At 33.7% G+C, this 19246-nt stretch overlaps 1 protein-coding gene and 1 long non-coding RNA gene across 2 annotated transcripts; one reads left to right on the forward strand and one right to left on the reverse strand.

The window, feature by feature from the left end:
• Window positions 1-3352: 3352 nt before the first annotated feature.
• LOC123542220 (E3 ubiquitin-protein ligase TRIM17-like) lies at window positions 3353-7458 on the reverse strand. Its single transcript, XM_045327936.2, has one exon. The coding sequence runs from the start codon at window positions 7450-7452 to the stop codon at window positions 6316-6318; it is 1137 nt and encodes a 378-aa protein (XP_045183871.2). The 5' UTR covers window positions 7453-7458; the 3' UTR covers window positions 3353-6315.
• Window positions 7459-8645: 1187 nt separating this feature from the next.
• LOC123558170 (uncharacterized) lies at window positions 8646-17175 on the forward strand. The gene is made up of 3 exons (XR_008368576.1): window positions 8646-9197; window positions 14138-14326; window positions 14960-17175. It is a non-coding gene; the product is annotated as an uncharacterized LOC123558170 (long non-coding RNA).
• The last annotated feature ends 2071 nt before the right edge of the window (window positions 17176-19246 follow it).

Genomic DNA, 19246 nt, shown 5'->3' on the forward strand with positions numbered 1-19246 from the left:
ATTATGACCTTTAAAGAATTTCAAACAGTGCGATAAGGCGCGCTACATTATGATATGACTATGAATAATTGCAACAAGACAGAACGACATTACTATCGCGATATCGCGTTACTTTACACGTGTAAAAATGTTCAACAAACCAGTACGACAATACATCATGACATTACGACAAACCGACACGATGCACGACATTACGACACAATAAGGATACATAAGGTCATGACAAAAAGACAGTACTGCGTCGCGTTGTCTTAATGTTGTATCGCGTCGCACTGTGTCACACTGTTGAACTGTTCTGTCATGTGTCGCATTGTCAGTCGTCGATCTAATCATGCTCTGAGTGACATGCGATGGCCTAAACAGGATTTCGTATAAAATAAAGATATTTGAAACACTCATTGCGTTGTCTATTTCCTGAAATTGAGATATTTTTCGAGAGAAAAATAGTTAGCTAATCTGATTTTAATGATACTGTAATATACTGAACGCCTTAAAATACACAACACTTTCTGACGATCAGCTAAAATTAATGTGTAATATTAGACCAAAAATAAACATAGTCTGTTGCGTATGATTTATGATATTTAATTTTGAAATTTTTATGCTTGAAAACGGAGTAAATAATTTAGAGTTTATATGCCAATTTCCGGTCTGCGATCAATTCGATTTTTTGATTTAATCATATTTTATTGCTTCTGAACACATAATACATAGCACATATACATAATAAGTAACAAAAGCAAATGGGTTAGGCTACAAGTTAAAATTCGATGGAACACATAAGGACAGTAAAGATGAAAAATAAAATCAGTAAAAAGATCTTTTGGAAGCAAAGAATGCAACAAAGCAGAATAATAGCAGTCTCGGTTTGATTGAGTCTGTTTATGCCATGTAATAAATATGCAACACCTCTTACACCCCTAGCACCGGCTTAAGTGGAACTCTATTAAACATCAATTGAATGGACTCCATGATCCCAAAGGACCAGAAAGTATAACAACACTAAATGCAGGTACGGGGAGACGTTTTACAGCCACTACACGGCATTTAAAGATTGCTGTTCTTTCTCTATTAACTGTCAGTACTAAAAACTTTTTGCCTTTTCTCATCCATCGAATCACAAGGATTTTAGTAAAGGTCATTTTCCTGCCAGATATAAGCTTTATTGATGCATGCTGATGATTTTAAGCTACGTTATATGTTTCAAAAAGTGAGTCGAAGCTGTTTGGGAAAATAAAAGTGAAAGAAAGTATTTCTTGATATCCACCTACTTAATATTTGCGTTTTCATCACGTGTCTTAGTCACGTGACCAGAGTTTCACTGCATTATGGTCAGCCCATAAGTAGTCATGTGCATCTCTTCAGATCTTTGTCTAAACAAAGAGCTATAGAAATATAATCATATATTTTTTGCTGCTTTGGTCTATATAAAGCCGCCATTTTGATTGGGAGAGATATTTGTCCACTCCGCCTGCGGTGAGCTCGAATTAGTCGTCACTTTTCGGGGTTCGGTGTATGTGCGTCCATCCGTCCGTGCGTGTGTGCGTCCGTCCGATTTTGTCCGAACCATAAGTTTGACATGCATGCACCAATGTTGTTTATATTTGGTATGAATCTTAACCTGAATGAGGAGGAGTGTCCTGCGCAAACCACATGTCCCTATCTCAAAGGTCCTGGTCAACGTTGGAGGTTAAAGGTCAAGTTGAAGAATAAGTTTCTCTGGAGCATTTCTTCTTATAATGCATGGTGAGATTTTGATGTTACTTGACATGAATGTTCAGCATTGTAAGACGGAGTGTCTTGCGTATGAACAAGGTCCCTGGGTCAAAGGTCAAGGTCAGACTTAGAGGTCAAATTTCAAATACAAGAATGACGGTCTGAAACATTTTTCTTCATGTATCGAGGGATTTTGGTGTAACATGGCACAATTGTTCACCATCATGAGAGGAATGTCATGTACAAGAACCTAGAATGACTTCCCTTTGTTGTTACTTTAAATAGGTTATATTGTAAATTCTTTGTTACTGGGCGAAGGAAAAAAGCAAAACCACTTTTCTGTAGTACAACATGCATGTTGCATCCAATTTTGAGATGTATTAATTATGACCTATATCTACTGGTAATGATTTTTTGTGTGGACTTAGAGTATTGTGTCCAACTCCCAGTCCTTTTGACAGCTGGCGGGCTTGACATGTTGCCCGTGGGCATCTAGTTTGAAATCAGTTGGGCGTAGAGTTAATGGTGCATTGGTTAACGTAATACATGAATTGAAAAAGTTTCAACCTGTCCGAATTAACAGAAAATCAAAGTGTACATTTAGGTTTAACATGTACATGCCGTGAATTCCCAGTCCAATATTACCACTTTAGATTTTCGCAGTAGCGAACTGTGGCAAGTCTATATCTGCATGTAGTTTTCGTGTGGCTATCGGTGTGTAACATTACCTATTCGCATTGACCGTTAAGTATTGGCTATAACATTTATTTTTATCCATCGATATTCAACAAATTAGAAGAGTTAAAGACCCACATAGTGGTCTACTTTTTCCTTCCACATGAACTTTGTGCAAATAACTCTGGTAATACTGGTATCATACAACTACTGTACAAGATGACAGGTGGACAAGCTAAGCCCTGTTTTCATAACTTCATCTGCAAACTTACTTAGTCATTCTCTTCTCAGTACAGTTATATAAAAAATAGAATAATAACTATCTTACACTGTACATAGAAACAAAGTGTGGTCTAAACTCACCTTAATACATGAAGTACCGTGCATACTACTACATTAATTGAATAATATATTTAGTAATACATTGTCTTAGCCTTATATCTGTTACTGTCAAACTGTAATTAGATACATGTTATTTCTCATTTTTCCATACAAAAAATGTATAATATAAAATCATGGAACAATCTGACTGAAGTGCTTGTCAATGATCTTCTAAACGAAGATCCGAGAATGACCCATTCTCATTCGTCTTCTGTATATTTATGATTTCCGGAATTGCTATTTTTATTTTCGCAAATCTATTTTTTTTATTTTAACCGATCAGACGACTTGTTCGAATGTCAAAGATTAAAGTGGCATTATGCGCATCTGCACATAGTGTGTTTTGGGTGAGTGTTCTATAAAAGCAATTTTCGGTTGCTGTGCATTTAGATATGTTAAATTAACCATTATGTCACATTAGTATTTGAAGTTGATGCTTTACAAATAAAGAAATCGGACGGATAAAATAATAGATATTTTCTTCAGTCTTCTACGCAATGATCTCCCTTACCTAATAATAGAAATTTCTGAAGTAGAAGGGAAGCAACTCCTGCTGCAGTTTGACGTTTTTTAAAAGGACTCTCCCAGTCAAAATAAGAAAAGTCATATTTGGTAACCTTTATTTCGTACTGGTCACTGGAAGAGTTTGGTATGTTCGGTTAAAAGCTATAATTTCCACAATCCTTTTTACTTACACATCTATTTCAACTGGATTTTTACTTGAAAAATGCATATAATTCCACTTTAAGAAAAATGTGCAGGCAGTCAGGAACTCAAACCCGGGACCCATCGCTTACAGGGCAAGTGCTCTACCGACAGAGCTAACACTTTACCGACAGAGCTAACCGGCTATCTGACACTTTACGTCATAAAAAATATAAATATCAAAAACCCAGTCTAAATATAGATTTTTTATTATTACAAAATGTTGACTTTGATTGGCTAGTGGAATGGTCGTCAGAACGAGGCTATCAATAGCACTTCTTCAGATCCTTAGTATAGCGTAATAGGAGATGTACTTTAGTCAGATATCATCATGGAAATACAAAAGGTTACAGTTAGTTTGTGGTGTGTCTTTAAGGTAACTTGACAATAGCCACTACTGACCTTGACATTTTATAGGGAATATTACAAATATATATAACTCTCAAAGTTAGAATTGAAGCTCAAACAAGAGCTGGCACTATTAGTGACAAACGCCACCGAGGTTTGCCCAAGAATGCTACAGTTCGATGTGCAAAATATGCCAAAATAGTTAATTAGGTATGACTGTTTTTTCGACCAGATAAAAAGTTTCTCCGAATGTAACCTTGACCTTAGAGCTAGGGTCTGGGTCTTAAGCATAACACACTAACTCATCATAGGGAAAAATTGTGACAAGTAATGTTTGATGATGGCAGAGTTATTGACTGGACAAGAAACATAAATGTTAATTTTTGAATCTAAGTTTGACTTTGACTTTGAAGCTAGAGATCTTGGACTTGCGTCTGACACGTCATTTCAATATAGGGAACGTTTATGCCATGTAATATTAAAATGTCTTCATCGATGGAATAGTTATGGAACGGACAAGAAACACACCATGTAAAGCGTTTACCTCCAATTGTGACATCGACCGTGGAGCTAGTGGTCTGATTGTTATGCATGACACGTTTTCTCGTTATCGGGGAACATTTTTGCTAATTAATTTCGAAATTTCTTGATTAATGACAGAGTTACGAACCGGATATGAAACAGACCCTTTTAACCTTTCACTTGACTTCTAAGTGTAAACTTGATCTTGGAGCTAAGGGTCTGGGTCTTGCGCGTAACACATTGCCTCCTTATGGTAAACATTTATGCCAAGTTGTTTCAAAATCCCCTCATGGATAAGAGAGTTATATACCGGATACGTAAGATATATTAAGATATGACTTCTAAATATGACCTTGACCTTGGAGCAAGGGATCTGGGTCTTGCGCGTGGCACATTGTCTGATTATAATTATAATTATGCCAAGATATTTCAAAATCCCTCTATGGATGGCAGAAATATGGATGGGACACAAAAAATGACCCTGTTAACATTTGAACACTAAGTCTGATTTTGACCTTGGAGCTAGGGTTCTCATTTTGATAAACATTTTTGCTGAGTACTTTTAAAACCTCTTGATGAATGGCAAAGTTACGATCCGGACACGAAACAGACCCTATTTATGCTTGACTTTTAAGTGTGACCTTGACCTTGTAGATAGGAGTCTGAGTGTTACACATGAAACGTCGTCTCATTAAGGTTAATATTTATTTCAAAATTCCTTCATGAATGACAGAATTACAGCCCGGACAAGAATTTACAAAGTTACGGTCGGACAGTGCAATTTTAATATGGCCACCGTCGAGGGCATTAAGATTAAAGAACATACTAATAAATAAAAAGTTATTTGCTGAAACATCTTTAAAGGATGTAAGGATGTTATTATCAAATAAAAACCTAAAAGTATGAACTACTTTTGTAAAATTCTTGAAAAAGATATAAACTTAATCACTTAATATCAACCTAATATATTAGGCCCTAATAAACTTTGAAATACTATCCTGAATGTCAAATATGTATACATTTTTATCTGCACTCATTTATGTCGTTTATTCAACATCATGAAAATTACTATTTTCGCACTTGAAATATTTGAAAAAAGTATATCATTTTCACACAATTGAACAATATGTCTTCAGCCTTTTACGTATGTTAAAATATATTCTGTAACTATTACTGTACAACGCGACTTTTCCGACTCTGTAACCCGTACTATATGTAAATGTGGACGTTTCTTCTTTTTTTTATCTCAATTTAGGTCCAAATTCTTTTCATACTTTTCCGTTCCAGCAAAATTGTATACTTTTATTTATTTTAGACTTTAAATTTCAGACAGAGTTAAGTATGTTATTGAATTTATGATGTAATTTTTAGCAACTGCAACTTTTTTCTACCAATCGCGCTATTTGTGACTGATATAACTGATTTGTCCTTGGAAACACAGACTCTGCATGGATATTCCATATCTAACTTGTACGATGATAAGATCCGACCTGTCTGGGAGATCTGTACATTGGAATTTGTGTCTTTGCTGCAGACAAGGATACAGTCGGATGGACCTACTGTTACACCTCTGGGTTCATTGATCTGGTCGTCCTTGACAACAGCTCGGGTGTTGCTCTTGATGTCACATATGTAGACAGTATGCTCGAAACAATCGGTGAAAACCACTTTGTCACTGCTTCTAATATATGTACAAGCACTAGTGGCTCTAAGATATTTCTTGTTTGGAAAGCTGATACTGAAATCTTTCTCTTCTTCTGACATAGATACAATACGAACATGTCTTGTATCGTCAATAGTTCCAACAACAAAGTATCTCCCATCTTTCATACATATAGACTCATATTTTGCATTAACTTTACATGTCCTGATCAAAGTTATTTCATTAGATTTACTGACACGTAGAAAGTCTATCTTGTATTGAGAACTACTTATTATCGCCACTTCCTCCTCAGATACAGCAACAACTCACTTTGGCATATACGATAACTGGTATGATCCTACTTTCTCAAGCTTCTCATTGTAAAGCAAGCATTTCTTGTTTTGATTATCCACGGCAACCAGTTTACCATCCGGCAAGAAATCCAGACCTGAGTATAACGGTTCCTTGACATCATCTCCAGTTTGCTTCAGATCAGTGGAAGTAATCTTCGTGAACTTAACAATCGGATCTACAGGTGCGATGTGTTTCACATCTTCCGATATAGAGCATTTTATTGTCAGTTGTCCTGGAACGTAATCAGAAACCGGAAGTGGGGGCATTTTCAATGTTTCTTCAAAATCAAATGAAACGATCACAGTCTCTAACCTTTGACATTCCTTGTCAACATTGCTGCCAAGTTCATCAACTTCTTTCGTCATTCTATGTTCCAGTATAAACTGTTGTGATGGTGTCCCTTTCTGATGAACGTTATCAATTGTTTCCAGAGATATTGTTGCATCAGCAACATGTTTCTCACTGTCTGACTGCTTCTTTGACAGCTTATTGAGTGTTTCTGTCTTAAATGATTCAGCGTCCTTAGCGACGGAAACTTCAAAATCGTCAAACATTTTCATTACATTATCACGCATTTGTCTGATTTTTACAGTCACTTCTTTAACATCTTTATTCAGTCGTTCCTTTGATGACTTAGTATATTTAATAACAGTTTCAGCTTTCTCCTTTACTTCCTGCAACTTGACCTTTAATTCGGAACGTGTCGATAGAGACCTTCCGGCAATCGTCTGTATTTCTACGACACTGTGGCATTTCCGGTGATCTACAATAGCACAGGTACTGCAGCAGAGCTGATTCTCATCTTCACAGAAGAACTCTAAATCTTTATGATGCTGATCACATTGGTCTAATCCCTTCATATCAAAAGAAATTGGTTTCTCTTTAATATCTTTTGCGTCCACTAATTTGTGATTTTTCATGAAAGCATACGTTTTGTGTATGTTTGAACAATCCATGCACTGAAATTCATCACAAATAGAGCAAAACACATTAGCTTCTGTTTGTTTACCCTTACTGGAACACGGTTGACATAATACTTGATCTATTCGTCCGGGAACTGCATCATCGGCGCTGTTATTTTCCATATTCTCACTCCGCTTTTCAGCCATTTTGAACCGTATTTACACAAAGGTCAGCAATAATTCTCCCGCATTGAGTGTACGGACGCAATGAATATACACTGTTAGATAAACCTAACCCTAATAGTACACTCAATACGTGCGTATATCCAATAGGGGCGATTTAATGTTAGCGTTTAATGTTTAAACATGTCATTTAAGATAAAACTGCTAAGATCAGAAGTAGAGCATAGAATGCGGAAGTAAATTGTGTTGTTAAGGTTTACACATTTGATTGTACATTACATTTTGATTTTTTTTTTATTTATTGAAAAAGTACATTGCTTAATATTATAATGTCTTGTTCTCTATAAACTCCATTAAACGTAACAAATGAATATAACAATAGAGCCGCATTCCCTGTTTGATATTTGTCTTTGTTTTTTTCACCGATATAGGATTATTAAGATTAAACGTTAAAAACATTTGATGAAATATTTTACCTGCACATCCGTGCAGTCTTATCATGGTCTGCACTGTTCGCTATTCAGTCAGTAAATTTCCAGTGAACATTCCTTCTAATAATTAATGGTATTGCCTAAACGGATTGATGGACTAGTCCATTTTAAAATTTTATTAGGCTAAAGGTTAATTTTAAACTCTTGTTGATTATGACCAACTGAACAACTGCGTACTTCTACAACCTTTTTCAGGTGATTTACTTTATCACTCAACTGGGATACAGTGGAACTTTCCCTAGTGGTCACCTGTCATAACCAGCCACCTGTCTTAAGCAGGTAATTAGTAGTCTTTCAAAATCGGCACTTTTAACTTATTTCATAGAGATAGTACCTAAGTTTTTAAAAACATAGGTATGAAGTTAAAAAGCTTTGAAATGAAGACAAATGTCCCTATATTTCTCAAAAATATATATATAAACAATATTTTAATCAGAAGCGTAGAGTTATGAGCACTTAATATTTTCATGTAAAAGAAAATTTTGTGACCAAGGAAATGTAACTCTTCTTGGACCTGGAGAGCAGAAACATCAAAGTGACAATATAACGAATATTTTCTACTTGGGTGCATTTGATTTAACTTTCAACTGTGATCTGGATTTCTAAATAATGATCCATGATACTGTGTGCTAAAAATATAGAACAACTGGAACAGTCCTTTAACAGCAAAAAGATGCTGTAGCAGAATGAAAATTGTTAAGCTGTAAATGGGACTCGAACCCAGGCCCTGCTTTCACTAACGTTCTCAAAGTGAGAAAATTCTCAGCTCAAGATGTTCTCAGAATTGTCTGAGAATTGTCTCAGCTGAGAAATTTCTCAAGTTGGCTTTCACTAAACTTTTTCTCAAGTCTTGAGATTTTTCTCAGCTGAGCCGTAATTTTTTAAGACATAAGCGGCCAAACATCCAAGGAGCCGCGTGAACTTTCCCACGAACACGAGTGCATAGTTGGGGGCAGTGGATTTATTCATTTATTGAGACAAAATGAAGCGTTGAGAAATGTTCATAAACAACATGTACAGTTTCGGGATATATCCAAATTGTACGTTTGTACAAAGGTATGGCAGTGTATTTTCAATATTATAATTAATCAGCTTCAAACCTGTCACTTTTGAACCAATCAAACACACAGTCGCGGGTACTACGTCATATTGCATGTGTTTTCTTTACCAAATATGGGATTAGGTAAACACAGCCATAAATTGTTACACTTAGTACGTGTGACAATTTTATGTTATGGGGCATATGTTTATCAGTTTATGGGAATCAGATATGCAGCCGTAAGTATACATTGTTTTGTGATTCACATATTAATTACTGCAATTAGTGTATTCATATCAATGATTGCAGGGACATAAATAAAAGCATGCATTCTCTACTGTAGGCATTTCAAACTTTGAACAACACAATTTGTTCACAATACTCCCGTTCTATTTTGTAGTAATCCTAAATATAAGACCTGACATAACTCATATCACTTTATAAGTTCATTTTAATTGATATTTTACATTTTTTATTTTCCATGTTATGTCAGGTCTTAACGTTGAACTGAAATAACGTATAGCACAAAAATCGCTTCAGATTTGAATTTTGATCTGAAGGATTTTAAACGACTTTCTGGCAAAAATGACTGAAACTTTCACATCGAGTATGAAGAATAATCATAAATGTGCTTTATGGCAGCAATTAAAAGTTATATTTTACCTTATTTGTTATTAATTAACCGATTAATTAATCCAGTATCCAATCCGTTGAAAGTTTTGAATAGTGGCACGTTAATAACCGAGGGTGTTCCTGATGTAAACATGATTTGCATATTAGAATTATTTCTTGAACGAAAGTTACCTTTTGGCTTTCACATACAGAGAAACTATAAATGTCAATAATCTTTCTATTTCCAGAAGAGACATTTAAAATTTGTAAGGATAAAAATAGAAAATATATATTTATGATGAAAAAAATCAAAATTAGAATGAACGTATTTGGCGGGAAATATTTTTTCGTCTACCGCCGATCAAATTTAATTGGTACTTTCAATTTCGAAACAAGATGGTGGCATTTCAAATATAAACATTCGATGTCAAAAAGATGAAGCGTCATTTCGCGGATAATAATTGATTGTAAATCATTTTAAGGCCTATGTTATTCTGAAATTATGAATTAGGTGGGTGGGGTACATGATATTATTTCTGAGAAATTTCGAAGTTATTGTAAAACAAATTTTATTCCAGTGTAACAATACATTAAAACCATGCAGTGCTGAACTCTTACTTTAATTAAAAGACTAAAGTGGGAAAAGTTATCAGTATGTTCGGGACACAATTTTCGGGGTAAGTATTCTATATCATCAAGCATAAATGCGAAAAAGTATAACATACATAGTAAAGCTGAACTATCCGTGTAAATGAGCTGAGAGCTACTTTTCTATTTCCATTTATTACTTTTCTAAAAAAACACATTAAAATTAACCAGGTGTGGGTAAAATTTGTCATTTTTGTGCACATGCCTTTACACATTAAAGAAGTCCCAACTATAAGTATGGTGTGCGAGAAGGGCCTGAGCGCTTGTACGTAGTGCGCATTTACAGGGAGTGTATTGCTCAAATTAATATATTAAATATATATTTGACTTTATCGTAAGTCCGAAAAGTGCACCAAAAATAGCAGTATTAATTTTGTAATAATATTATTTATTTACAAGCGTACATCGAGAATTCTAACTAGCCTTTTAGAAAGCTGCATTTTCAAAAAATGGCGCCTGGCAAAGTGGTAGGAGTTGGGAGGTAGTTGGCTAGCACAATAAAGGTGTCTCATAAGCCAATTTGGCTGGCCCTTTCAATAAGGGTGACACTATAATAAAAAAATAAAAAGAGACCTTTACCTTTATACAGTAGGGATATGTTTGTTTTACATGTAACATCAAAGCATTAACCCCTCGTGAAAATAGTATGCTTTCGGCGTTCACTGTATATGTATAATTATAATATTATACTTTGACGTTACACTGATACAAACAAATACCCTTTTGCATATTCATTTATATAAAAATAAAAACAAGCAAACAAACAAACAACTATGGGGAAAATGTTTATCTTTTTTATTTTGTTGGGTTTAGAGTAACATCAAAACGATACAATTAACTTTTTCCATTTTTTTTTTTTTTTTTTTTTTTTTGGTGGGGAAAACCTCCAGGTGCCCCTCCAAACATTTTTGGGGCTCAGTTGAGTACCAGATAGAGGCAGAGACCTTCGAAAAGTCAGCTGGTGGCTTCCTTACACCATCCCACGCCGGTGGCAAGGAATTCAAAGTCAGCGACCTTGGCCATCCGGTCATGGAGGCATCTATAGAAGTAATGTTTGAAATATTTACCATTATTCAATTCTCACGCTGATTTTCATTCCTGTGAAGTGAACAATTATGTCTACGTTTTTCTTTTGCAACTATTAAACTTATATATTCAATTAAATCCCGATAATATAAATGATACTGTCAATGATATTTACCGCCTGAAATTACAAATGGTTTGTCGAATACACCATACTTTTAATTACAAAAATTTACACACCACGAGGGTCGAAAAGCACGAAATTTACGTTCTTCAATGTATATTATGAAACGTCATGCTTGAAATGTAAATAAAGGAATAAAAATAATTTTTAAATGTTCGTGGAAAAGATCGAACTGTGATTGTCGATGTTTCCGGTACAGAATATATATGAACGTATATATACGAGCCGTTTCATCTTATGGGACTTACAGGAACATTGTAAGCGATTGTTTATTTATTTTATTTATGTTCTAGTAACCTTTGACACTGATTTCGAGGACAAGCCGTATTTGTGACACATACATGTCTATTGTTGGGCTGTAAAAAGATAGATCCAAAATTAAAACTAAAAGCTATATTGCATAACTTCTTCGTCATTTCTGTGCATAGAATTCGGTTGCTATTTCGTTAGAATATCAGAAAATTACTGGAAATAAAACATATCTTTGAAAAAGTCCCGATCTTTCATCATTTGTTTGGTTGGCGTATGTTTACAAATTTCATGTTAGTAGGCCGTCATGTCCAAGAAGCCGTGTAAAGTGATAATTTTGATGACACATTGGTTTTATTTTGTAATTGTGAGTGATCGTTACGTGATCAGAAAGATCGGACAGTGGAATGTTATAAAAAAGTGATACTTTATTTAGATTAGAAAGTGAATCGCACTATACAATAAGGAATTCTAAGGTAAAATAATCCTTTTACTTCGTTCACTGAAGAAAACATGGCGGACATATTTTTGTAAAATATTGGTGCACGTATGATTTGTGTAACCCAGTTTAACGACGTTTTCTTAGAAAACTAACGCTCAGCTCATTTACACTGACATATCCTTGATTGATGAATATATATATTGTATAGATATAAGAGACTTACGGTACCAAATACTTACCCCGAAAATTCCTGTGCATTTTCCTCTTGTGCACTGTTGGAACACGTTTTTGAGTGTCATTGATACTTTATAATTTACTCGGAGATACATTTTTTATTATTATTAGTTTCTCTTTGAACCCCGAGCATTTCTCGCGTTGTAACGACAATCTCAGTTTTACATAGGAATTTTGCACTGTCAAAATAGCATAGTCCTTAACCTTGCAGAATTGAAGCAAAGGTATTTTTGTTCCTATTAGGTACAAAGTTTACCGACTTTATAATGTTTTAGAAATTGATTTTATGCTACACTTCTTTCATACTTAGCGTTTAGACGTCGAAAAAGGCTTTGATAGTAAAAATGTAAAATGTCAGAATATTGACTGTTGAACGTCAAATGACAACTTTTTCACGTCTAATTATTTGGACTATATTTTGTAGAAGATATCAAGCTTCTTTTTCAAAAGCATATTGTCATTTCTGTCATGATTATAAATTAATGCTGTGTCTAACGTATTTCGCCAGGTACTCTGTGAGTTGAAAGTACTGCAAACCATGTACATTTTTTTTGAAAATGCAAAATGAAAGTGAAAGTAGGTAGAACTGTCAAAATGAAAAAAAAATGCAATATTTCAAAAAATATAAAAGTTAATTAGATTTCATTAACCAGAGTACCTAGATAAGTATGTTAGACACACAACAAAAACAAATTTAGAGAAAAAAATGTGTTTGAAAAAAAAAAATGATTGACATTTCTACAAGGGAGAATGTGGACAGTTAGACAAAATACAAAGTATAACCAAACAAGGTGACCTTTATAGAAAGAATCTGCTACTTGTGTATATATGCTATGAATATTATTGGTCTGTCAGGTATAATTTCCATTTATGAAAATTTACAAGAGGGGGTCTCAAAGGCTTTACATGATCCTAGTTCTACTTTTTCATTTCTACTTTCACTTTCAGTTTGAAATGTGTTCAATTTTTTTAAATTACATTTTTGCAGCACTTTCACCCCTAGACTTCCTGAATAACCAATATGTTATATTACATTAGTCTCACTTGAGATGCAAACTACAGGTGTCATATATAGGCCTAGCTTATTCCTGTTATTAAATGTTGCAGGTTTGTAATATATCATAACTTGAGACAGGACTATATATTATTAAAAACTATTTTTGACACAAGCATGGTTACAAATTATATTTTTGAAACAGAAGTTTGAAAATCTGTATGACAGTATAATAGCATTTTATGATGGGAAATTTCCAATCAGTAGAATATATGTTTGTATATTAAAGCTTTTCCTTCTTTTTCTGTACACTTCTGTATATTGTAGATCTAAATAGAGACAGAATATGAAATTCCTCAATAAAATGCTAAAATATGTTGTTTTTTTTTGAAAATCATTATGAAAGAAAAAGCTATTTCAATTGTAAGGCATCCCTGAAATGTCACAGATTTTGATAATGGTTTTAAATGTTCATTGTCAATGCATATGTTTCAAAGTATGTTATTTAATTTTATATGTTTATATATTTTATATGTGGTTTATATAATACACACCCACACACAATTTTATTAGGATTCTTGTAGATATCAAAATTATGTAGCTAATAATTATAAGCTTATGTACATGCACCCAATAACCATTGATCTTGTATACCTAAGGCACAGACTTAGTGTTTAAGATTTTCTATATTATCAAAATCTTTGTGTAATTTAAAGATTGATATTCCTTCTTATAAATGGAATAAGGTATATTTAAACCTGGTTACACAGCAATTTTATACAATTTATATCAGGTCACAGCCTGCTGATGAAGATCCTCAGCTTATACAGAGGTCAGGCTTGAGCTATGTGCTGATTCAAAAGATGCTAATGACAGTGGATAATCCATTCTGATTTGTTCTAGGACCATTCACCAACGTTTCAAAACACTGATGGAACTGAAGGCAGTACATGTACTGGTGTCTGGCCTGTGATTTCAAGTAGTATGTATTGACTAAGTTAGTCTCAATGTTTCCTAAATTTGCAAACTCTATTATAATTCAAACCATGCTAGATTTTAATTTTACTCAAAAGGAAATAAAGGAGAACAATAAATAAAATCATCCTTGCAAAATATACAGAAACCAAATTGATACCCTGAATGGAGGCACTTCATTTACAAACATTTGAAATGGATCAGTCTGATTTTGACCAAGTATTGGTTTGGTTTGAAACTTTCACTTATGATAATTTGCATGCCCAGCTCATAATATAAAGCACTAGACTATGAATCAAGAAAAGTTGTAAGTTTGATCCTTTGGCTATGCATGCTATGCATGCTATGCATGCAATATCTTTAACAGTTTGAGAGAAGAACATGTCTGAAGTCATTTGTCCAACATTTCTTACTCATTTACAATGGGAAGTTGTCTGTGAGCACAAGTCATTTCTAGTAAAGAATGCAGGAACACTTGATAGGTTAACTGAACACCATTACATGACTGAAATACTATGGCAAAATTGAATCATATTGAAACAAAAAACAAAAAAGGAAATTTCGCTCCATAAATGCATAACAAAAATAAAATGTGTGATAGTGTACTGTATATAACATAGGAAAAACAATTCCTTTTCAGATTGATGTACCTCCTTGAATACAATATATCTGCCATGTGAAAGGAACAAGCTGCAAGATATACTGTGGAAGTGGGGGCCTATGTAAAAAAACATTTTATTTAAAGAATATAAGAAATCTAACACTAAACTACTGAAAAGGTGCACAGGGGATATTTTTGTGTGTATAGACTTCCATCAAGATTCTGAGAAAGTTGATTTATTAAACAAAAATAGTCATATTGTGTCTTCAAAGCTGAAAAGATTAAGATCTTAGGAAAACATTAGGACTCAAAAAAAGTAATGGGGTTATGAAACTGTAGTGTTCAACATTTAAATTGTTTTTGTTTTTTTCCACAACATTTTGTGAAGAGGGTTCCATCACAAGATGTGACATATTGGTAAGAATGAGATGTAGTTTATGAAAAAAAGTATTTTGCTTTAAATGTGCAGACTTTAAGTTACATAAAAAATCAAAGCTTTAACAATAAAGCTTGATTAAAAAAAAAACACTGTTGAAAACTAGCCTTCATGTAAATGTCACATTTTTTTGGGTGCACAGGGGACACAATTAGCTATATAATTTAATATAACTTTAACCCTTAGGCCCTTGCTAAATTTCTATAATGAACTTGTCCGTTTTACAATTTGGACAGTATTATTAAGTGTTGAAAGGGGTGCTAACCAAAAAGATACTGACTGAATGGCCAACAGTGCAGTTCAAGATCAGACTGCACAGATGTGCAGGCTGATCATGATCTACACTTGTCGCAAAGGTAGGACCAACCATGTACAGCATAATAAGGGTTAAAACTGCTTGTCATGAGCCATTCAGCTGAAATTGCAAACATTTGTTGACTACATTGATTGGATATATGTAATTTGCCCTAAAACACTTTATAAAACTGAACTGAATTAAAATAAGGTGAGAGAGAAGAAAAAGCTTAATTATTTAAAAAAACTAACAATATAGCCGATAGATATACATTGTTGAAGGGATTATCTTTGTTTACATTAAATTTAAATGTGGCTGCTACGTTGTTTGTTAGGAACATAACACACATTAATTTCTTGTTTTCGAATTTTAAATATCGCATTTATGTGTCAAAGATTGGCATGGGTGAAAATGTTACTGAAAATATCAAATCAGTTTTTATTGATTAACTCCCTTTTTGGCTTGTGTAGTATAAAGTCTTGTGCATCATTGAAAGTATATGTAGTACTTTTCTAACCAACTGATAAACATTCTATTTTTGGAAAGTTTGTTGCATAAAGTTAAAGGAGGTTTTTTTTGTATGGAATTTACATGGTGTAGGCCTTTAAGCTGTTTACTTTAAACACCACCTTGTATTTTTGATAATTTCTTATGTAATGAAGTCATTTCTAATGTTTTCTCTTTTAACTGACCCTGAGTGGCAGTTCTTGTTAACTACAAAACCATCTTTTATTATTGGTTAACTAATTATTTGAATAGTGAGCATTTTAACATTGTTTCATCACAATGCACCCCTTTATGGGAATAGGGAGGCAATAGCACATTTAACTATTAAACTGTCATTTGAATGAAAACAGCCTTAGACACACCTGAAAATCAGATAAATTTGAAAATACATGCAAAGTTTTAAAACTGTTTTTAGGTTTAAGTTATAACATTTTCTTATTTTTATCTTCAGTTGGTTATAAATGCAACTGATTGTTTTTATCAACATCTGTTGTCAGGTGTGTTTCGTCCCAATTTAATTTTGTGACCCATACAGTGTTTCCAGAACTCGTCAGTAAGAGAAACACCATCAACTTGAGTCAACAACATAACTTTTAACATGTGAACAGAAGTTAATTATAAATAGTTTCATAGGAAGAATAGTGAACTGGAACAGTAAATGAAAATTTAAAAGACATGAAAACCTGTACACTTTGGCATTTCATAGTTTTAAAAAAAAAAATCAAATTTATCTGAGAAGACAATGACAGTGAAATATAAAATTTTACTTAAAATTATTGTTGTAAATCCGATGATACTGAAATCTAACAACTTACTAGTAATATAAATTTTATCAATAGCATAGAGTTAAGATTTTCTGATATTTTTGGAAAGATTTGAAAAACATTGTACTTTAAATGTTCAACCAATTAATATTTTAGATCAAATTATGAAATGCCATATTTATTTATAAATGAATAAAACTGTTGTCAACTTATAAAAATTTCTGTTAACTTTAATAAATTATTAGAACTTAAATATTTTTCATTGTCTTTGTGTCCAACAGTTTTTCTGCTTATTCAATTACATCATGCTATTTGCCACTTGCTAAATGTGAAATATCTAAAGTATAGATGTTAATAGTTAACAGCACTGCAAAATGCAGAACAAAATATTTCCAAATGCTTATTAATGAGTGATTACTTATAAACAAGCTGGTGTATAGATCGGTATGTAACATCATGCCATTATGTAATAACCTATATCACTTGACATGGCTAGAGACTGAACCTACAATATCCCACTGAAGTGGTGGGCCATCTACCACTTGGCTACTGAGGCCTATGAGGCAACAGGACTTGATTACTACAAAGTGGAGATTTTGTATAAGCAGTAGGTTAGCTTAGTTGGTAGAGTACTTGTCCTGTATGAGAGGGTCCCCAAGACTGAGCCCTACAGTAGACTGACTGCACATTTTACTCAATCTGTTCAATTAACTAGGTGCACAACATTGGACTGCGACTGTTTTATAAACTAGAGGACGATTTTTATATAGCAGGGGAGTTTATTATGGTATAGGACTTGATTACCACAAAGGGGAAATTGTTTCAGCAGATGGTTAGTTCAGTTGATAGTGCACACACCCTGTAAACAAGGGGTCCCGGCTTTGAGCCAACCACTAACTGCTCATTTTTATCACCCCTTGATAATAACCCCCAAGTTGTGAAACGAAATTTCACAATTTTGTCGTGCGCTAAGAATAAGGACTAGGGACGTTACTGCACAAGTCAATATACATCTCGGTACGAGCGTTTTTGGTACGAAACATAGGCACAGTAAAACGTCTACGGTACTTAATAAATATTGTCTTCAAAGTTGTGTAGCATTCAAGACGAGACAGAAACATTTTAGAAACAGTAAAAAGGTTGTTCTTGTGGTAAATTAATTGTTGCATGTGTTTTAAAAGCGTAAACAGTGTCCCTAGCAACAATCGGCCATTTTAGTTTTACTTGGATTACTTCCCTTGAAATTAAGAAATTACCGTCTCTGACGAAGTTTGTTGTCATCCATGTCATGCTGGTGAACTCAGCGTGAAACTGGCACCGACTACGGCAGCGGCGTATATTGTATCGTCGAAAAGCCGCCATTTTGTTTCTTTGAGAAAAGCACTGAGACAGCCCAACCCTTGACTCAAGAAATCTGAGAAAAATCTCAGCGCGGAAGTTGAGATTTTACTGAGAGATTTTTAGTGAAAGCCAATCTGAGAAAAATCTCAAGCTGAGAATCAAAGTTGAGATTTTTCTCAGACTTGAGCTGAGATTTTGATTTGAGAACGTTAGTGAAAGCGGGGCCAGGACCTCTCACACCTAAGGCAGACACTCTACCGCTACACTATAACAGCAGTAGCTATAGCTAGGCAGTTTAAAGGCAAAGAAAATCTCCTATATAAGTGACCCCCCACCCTCCTCCCAAATACCAAACTTTTTAATCCCCAATATACAAGATCCTATCTGGTCCAGTCTGATAAGGGTCCATAAAACCCCTGTAGACTTGACATGTAGCCTAATTATTGCCTACAGATAAATTGGTTATTTCCCGTGTTTTGCATTTTATTGATTGAAATGCTGTTTTCTTTTTTTTTCTTTTTTTTTTTTTTTAAATGTACACAAAATTATTTTAATTGATGTTGAGGTGAGTAATGTCCCGGCCAATTAAATTATAACTCTTATAGCAAAGCAATTCTTACTCCGTAACCATTAAATAATTATTTAAAACTTAATAAAAGAAATTAAAAGTTTGTTTATTCAATGATCATATCTTTTTATCAAAAGTAACAAAATAAAACCAGAAAAAAATGATGATTGCTGGATTTTATTAGAAATTAAAGAAGCGTTCAGTTGCATTTTTAATAGATAAAATGGAATATGGACAGAAGGATTTTATATATTAAAAATGCATAATTCCCCTTGTGTTGTCTAAATAACTTTTCTTTTATGTATAATACAATCCAGCAATAAAGAGATATCATTGTTCAAAATACACATAATTTATCATTTCTAAAAGCTACGTGCCTGAATGCATTTTTTAAAATATTTTTGATTAAAAAAAA

The sequence above is a fragment of the Mercenaria mercenaria genome, chromosome 19 (assembly GCF_021730395.1).
Source record: "Mercenaria mercenaria strain notata chromosome 19, MADL_Memer_1, whole genome shotgun sequence".
Classification (NCBI taxonomy): domain Eukaryota; kingdom Metazoa; phylum Mollusca; class Bivalvia; order Venerida; family Veneridae; genus Mercenaria; species Mercenaria mercenaria.

Excerpts from the sequence above, each read along its gene's own strand:
- LOC123542220 (XM_045327936.2), bottom strand. The coding sequence starts at position 7,452 with ATGGCTGAAAAGCGGAGTGAGAATATGGAAAATAACAGCGCCGATGAT.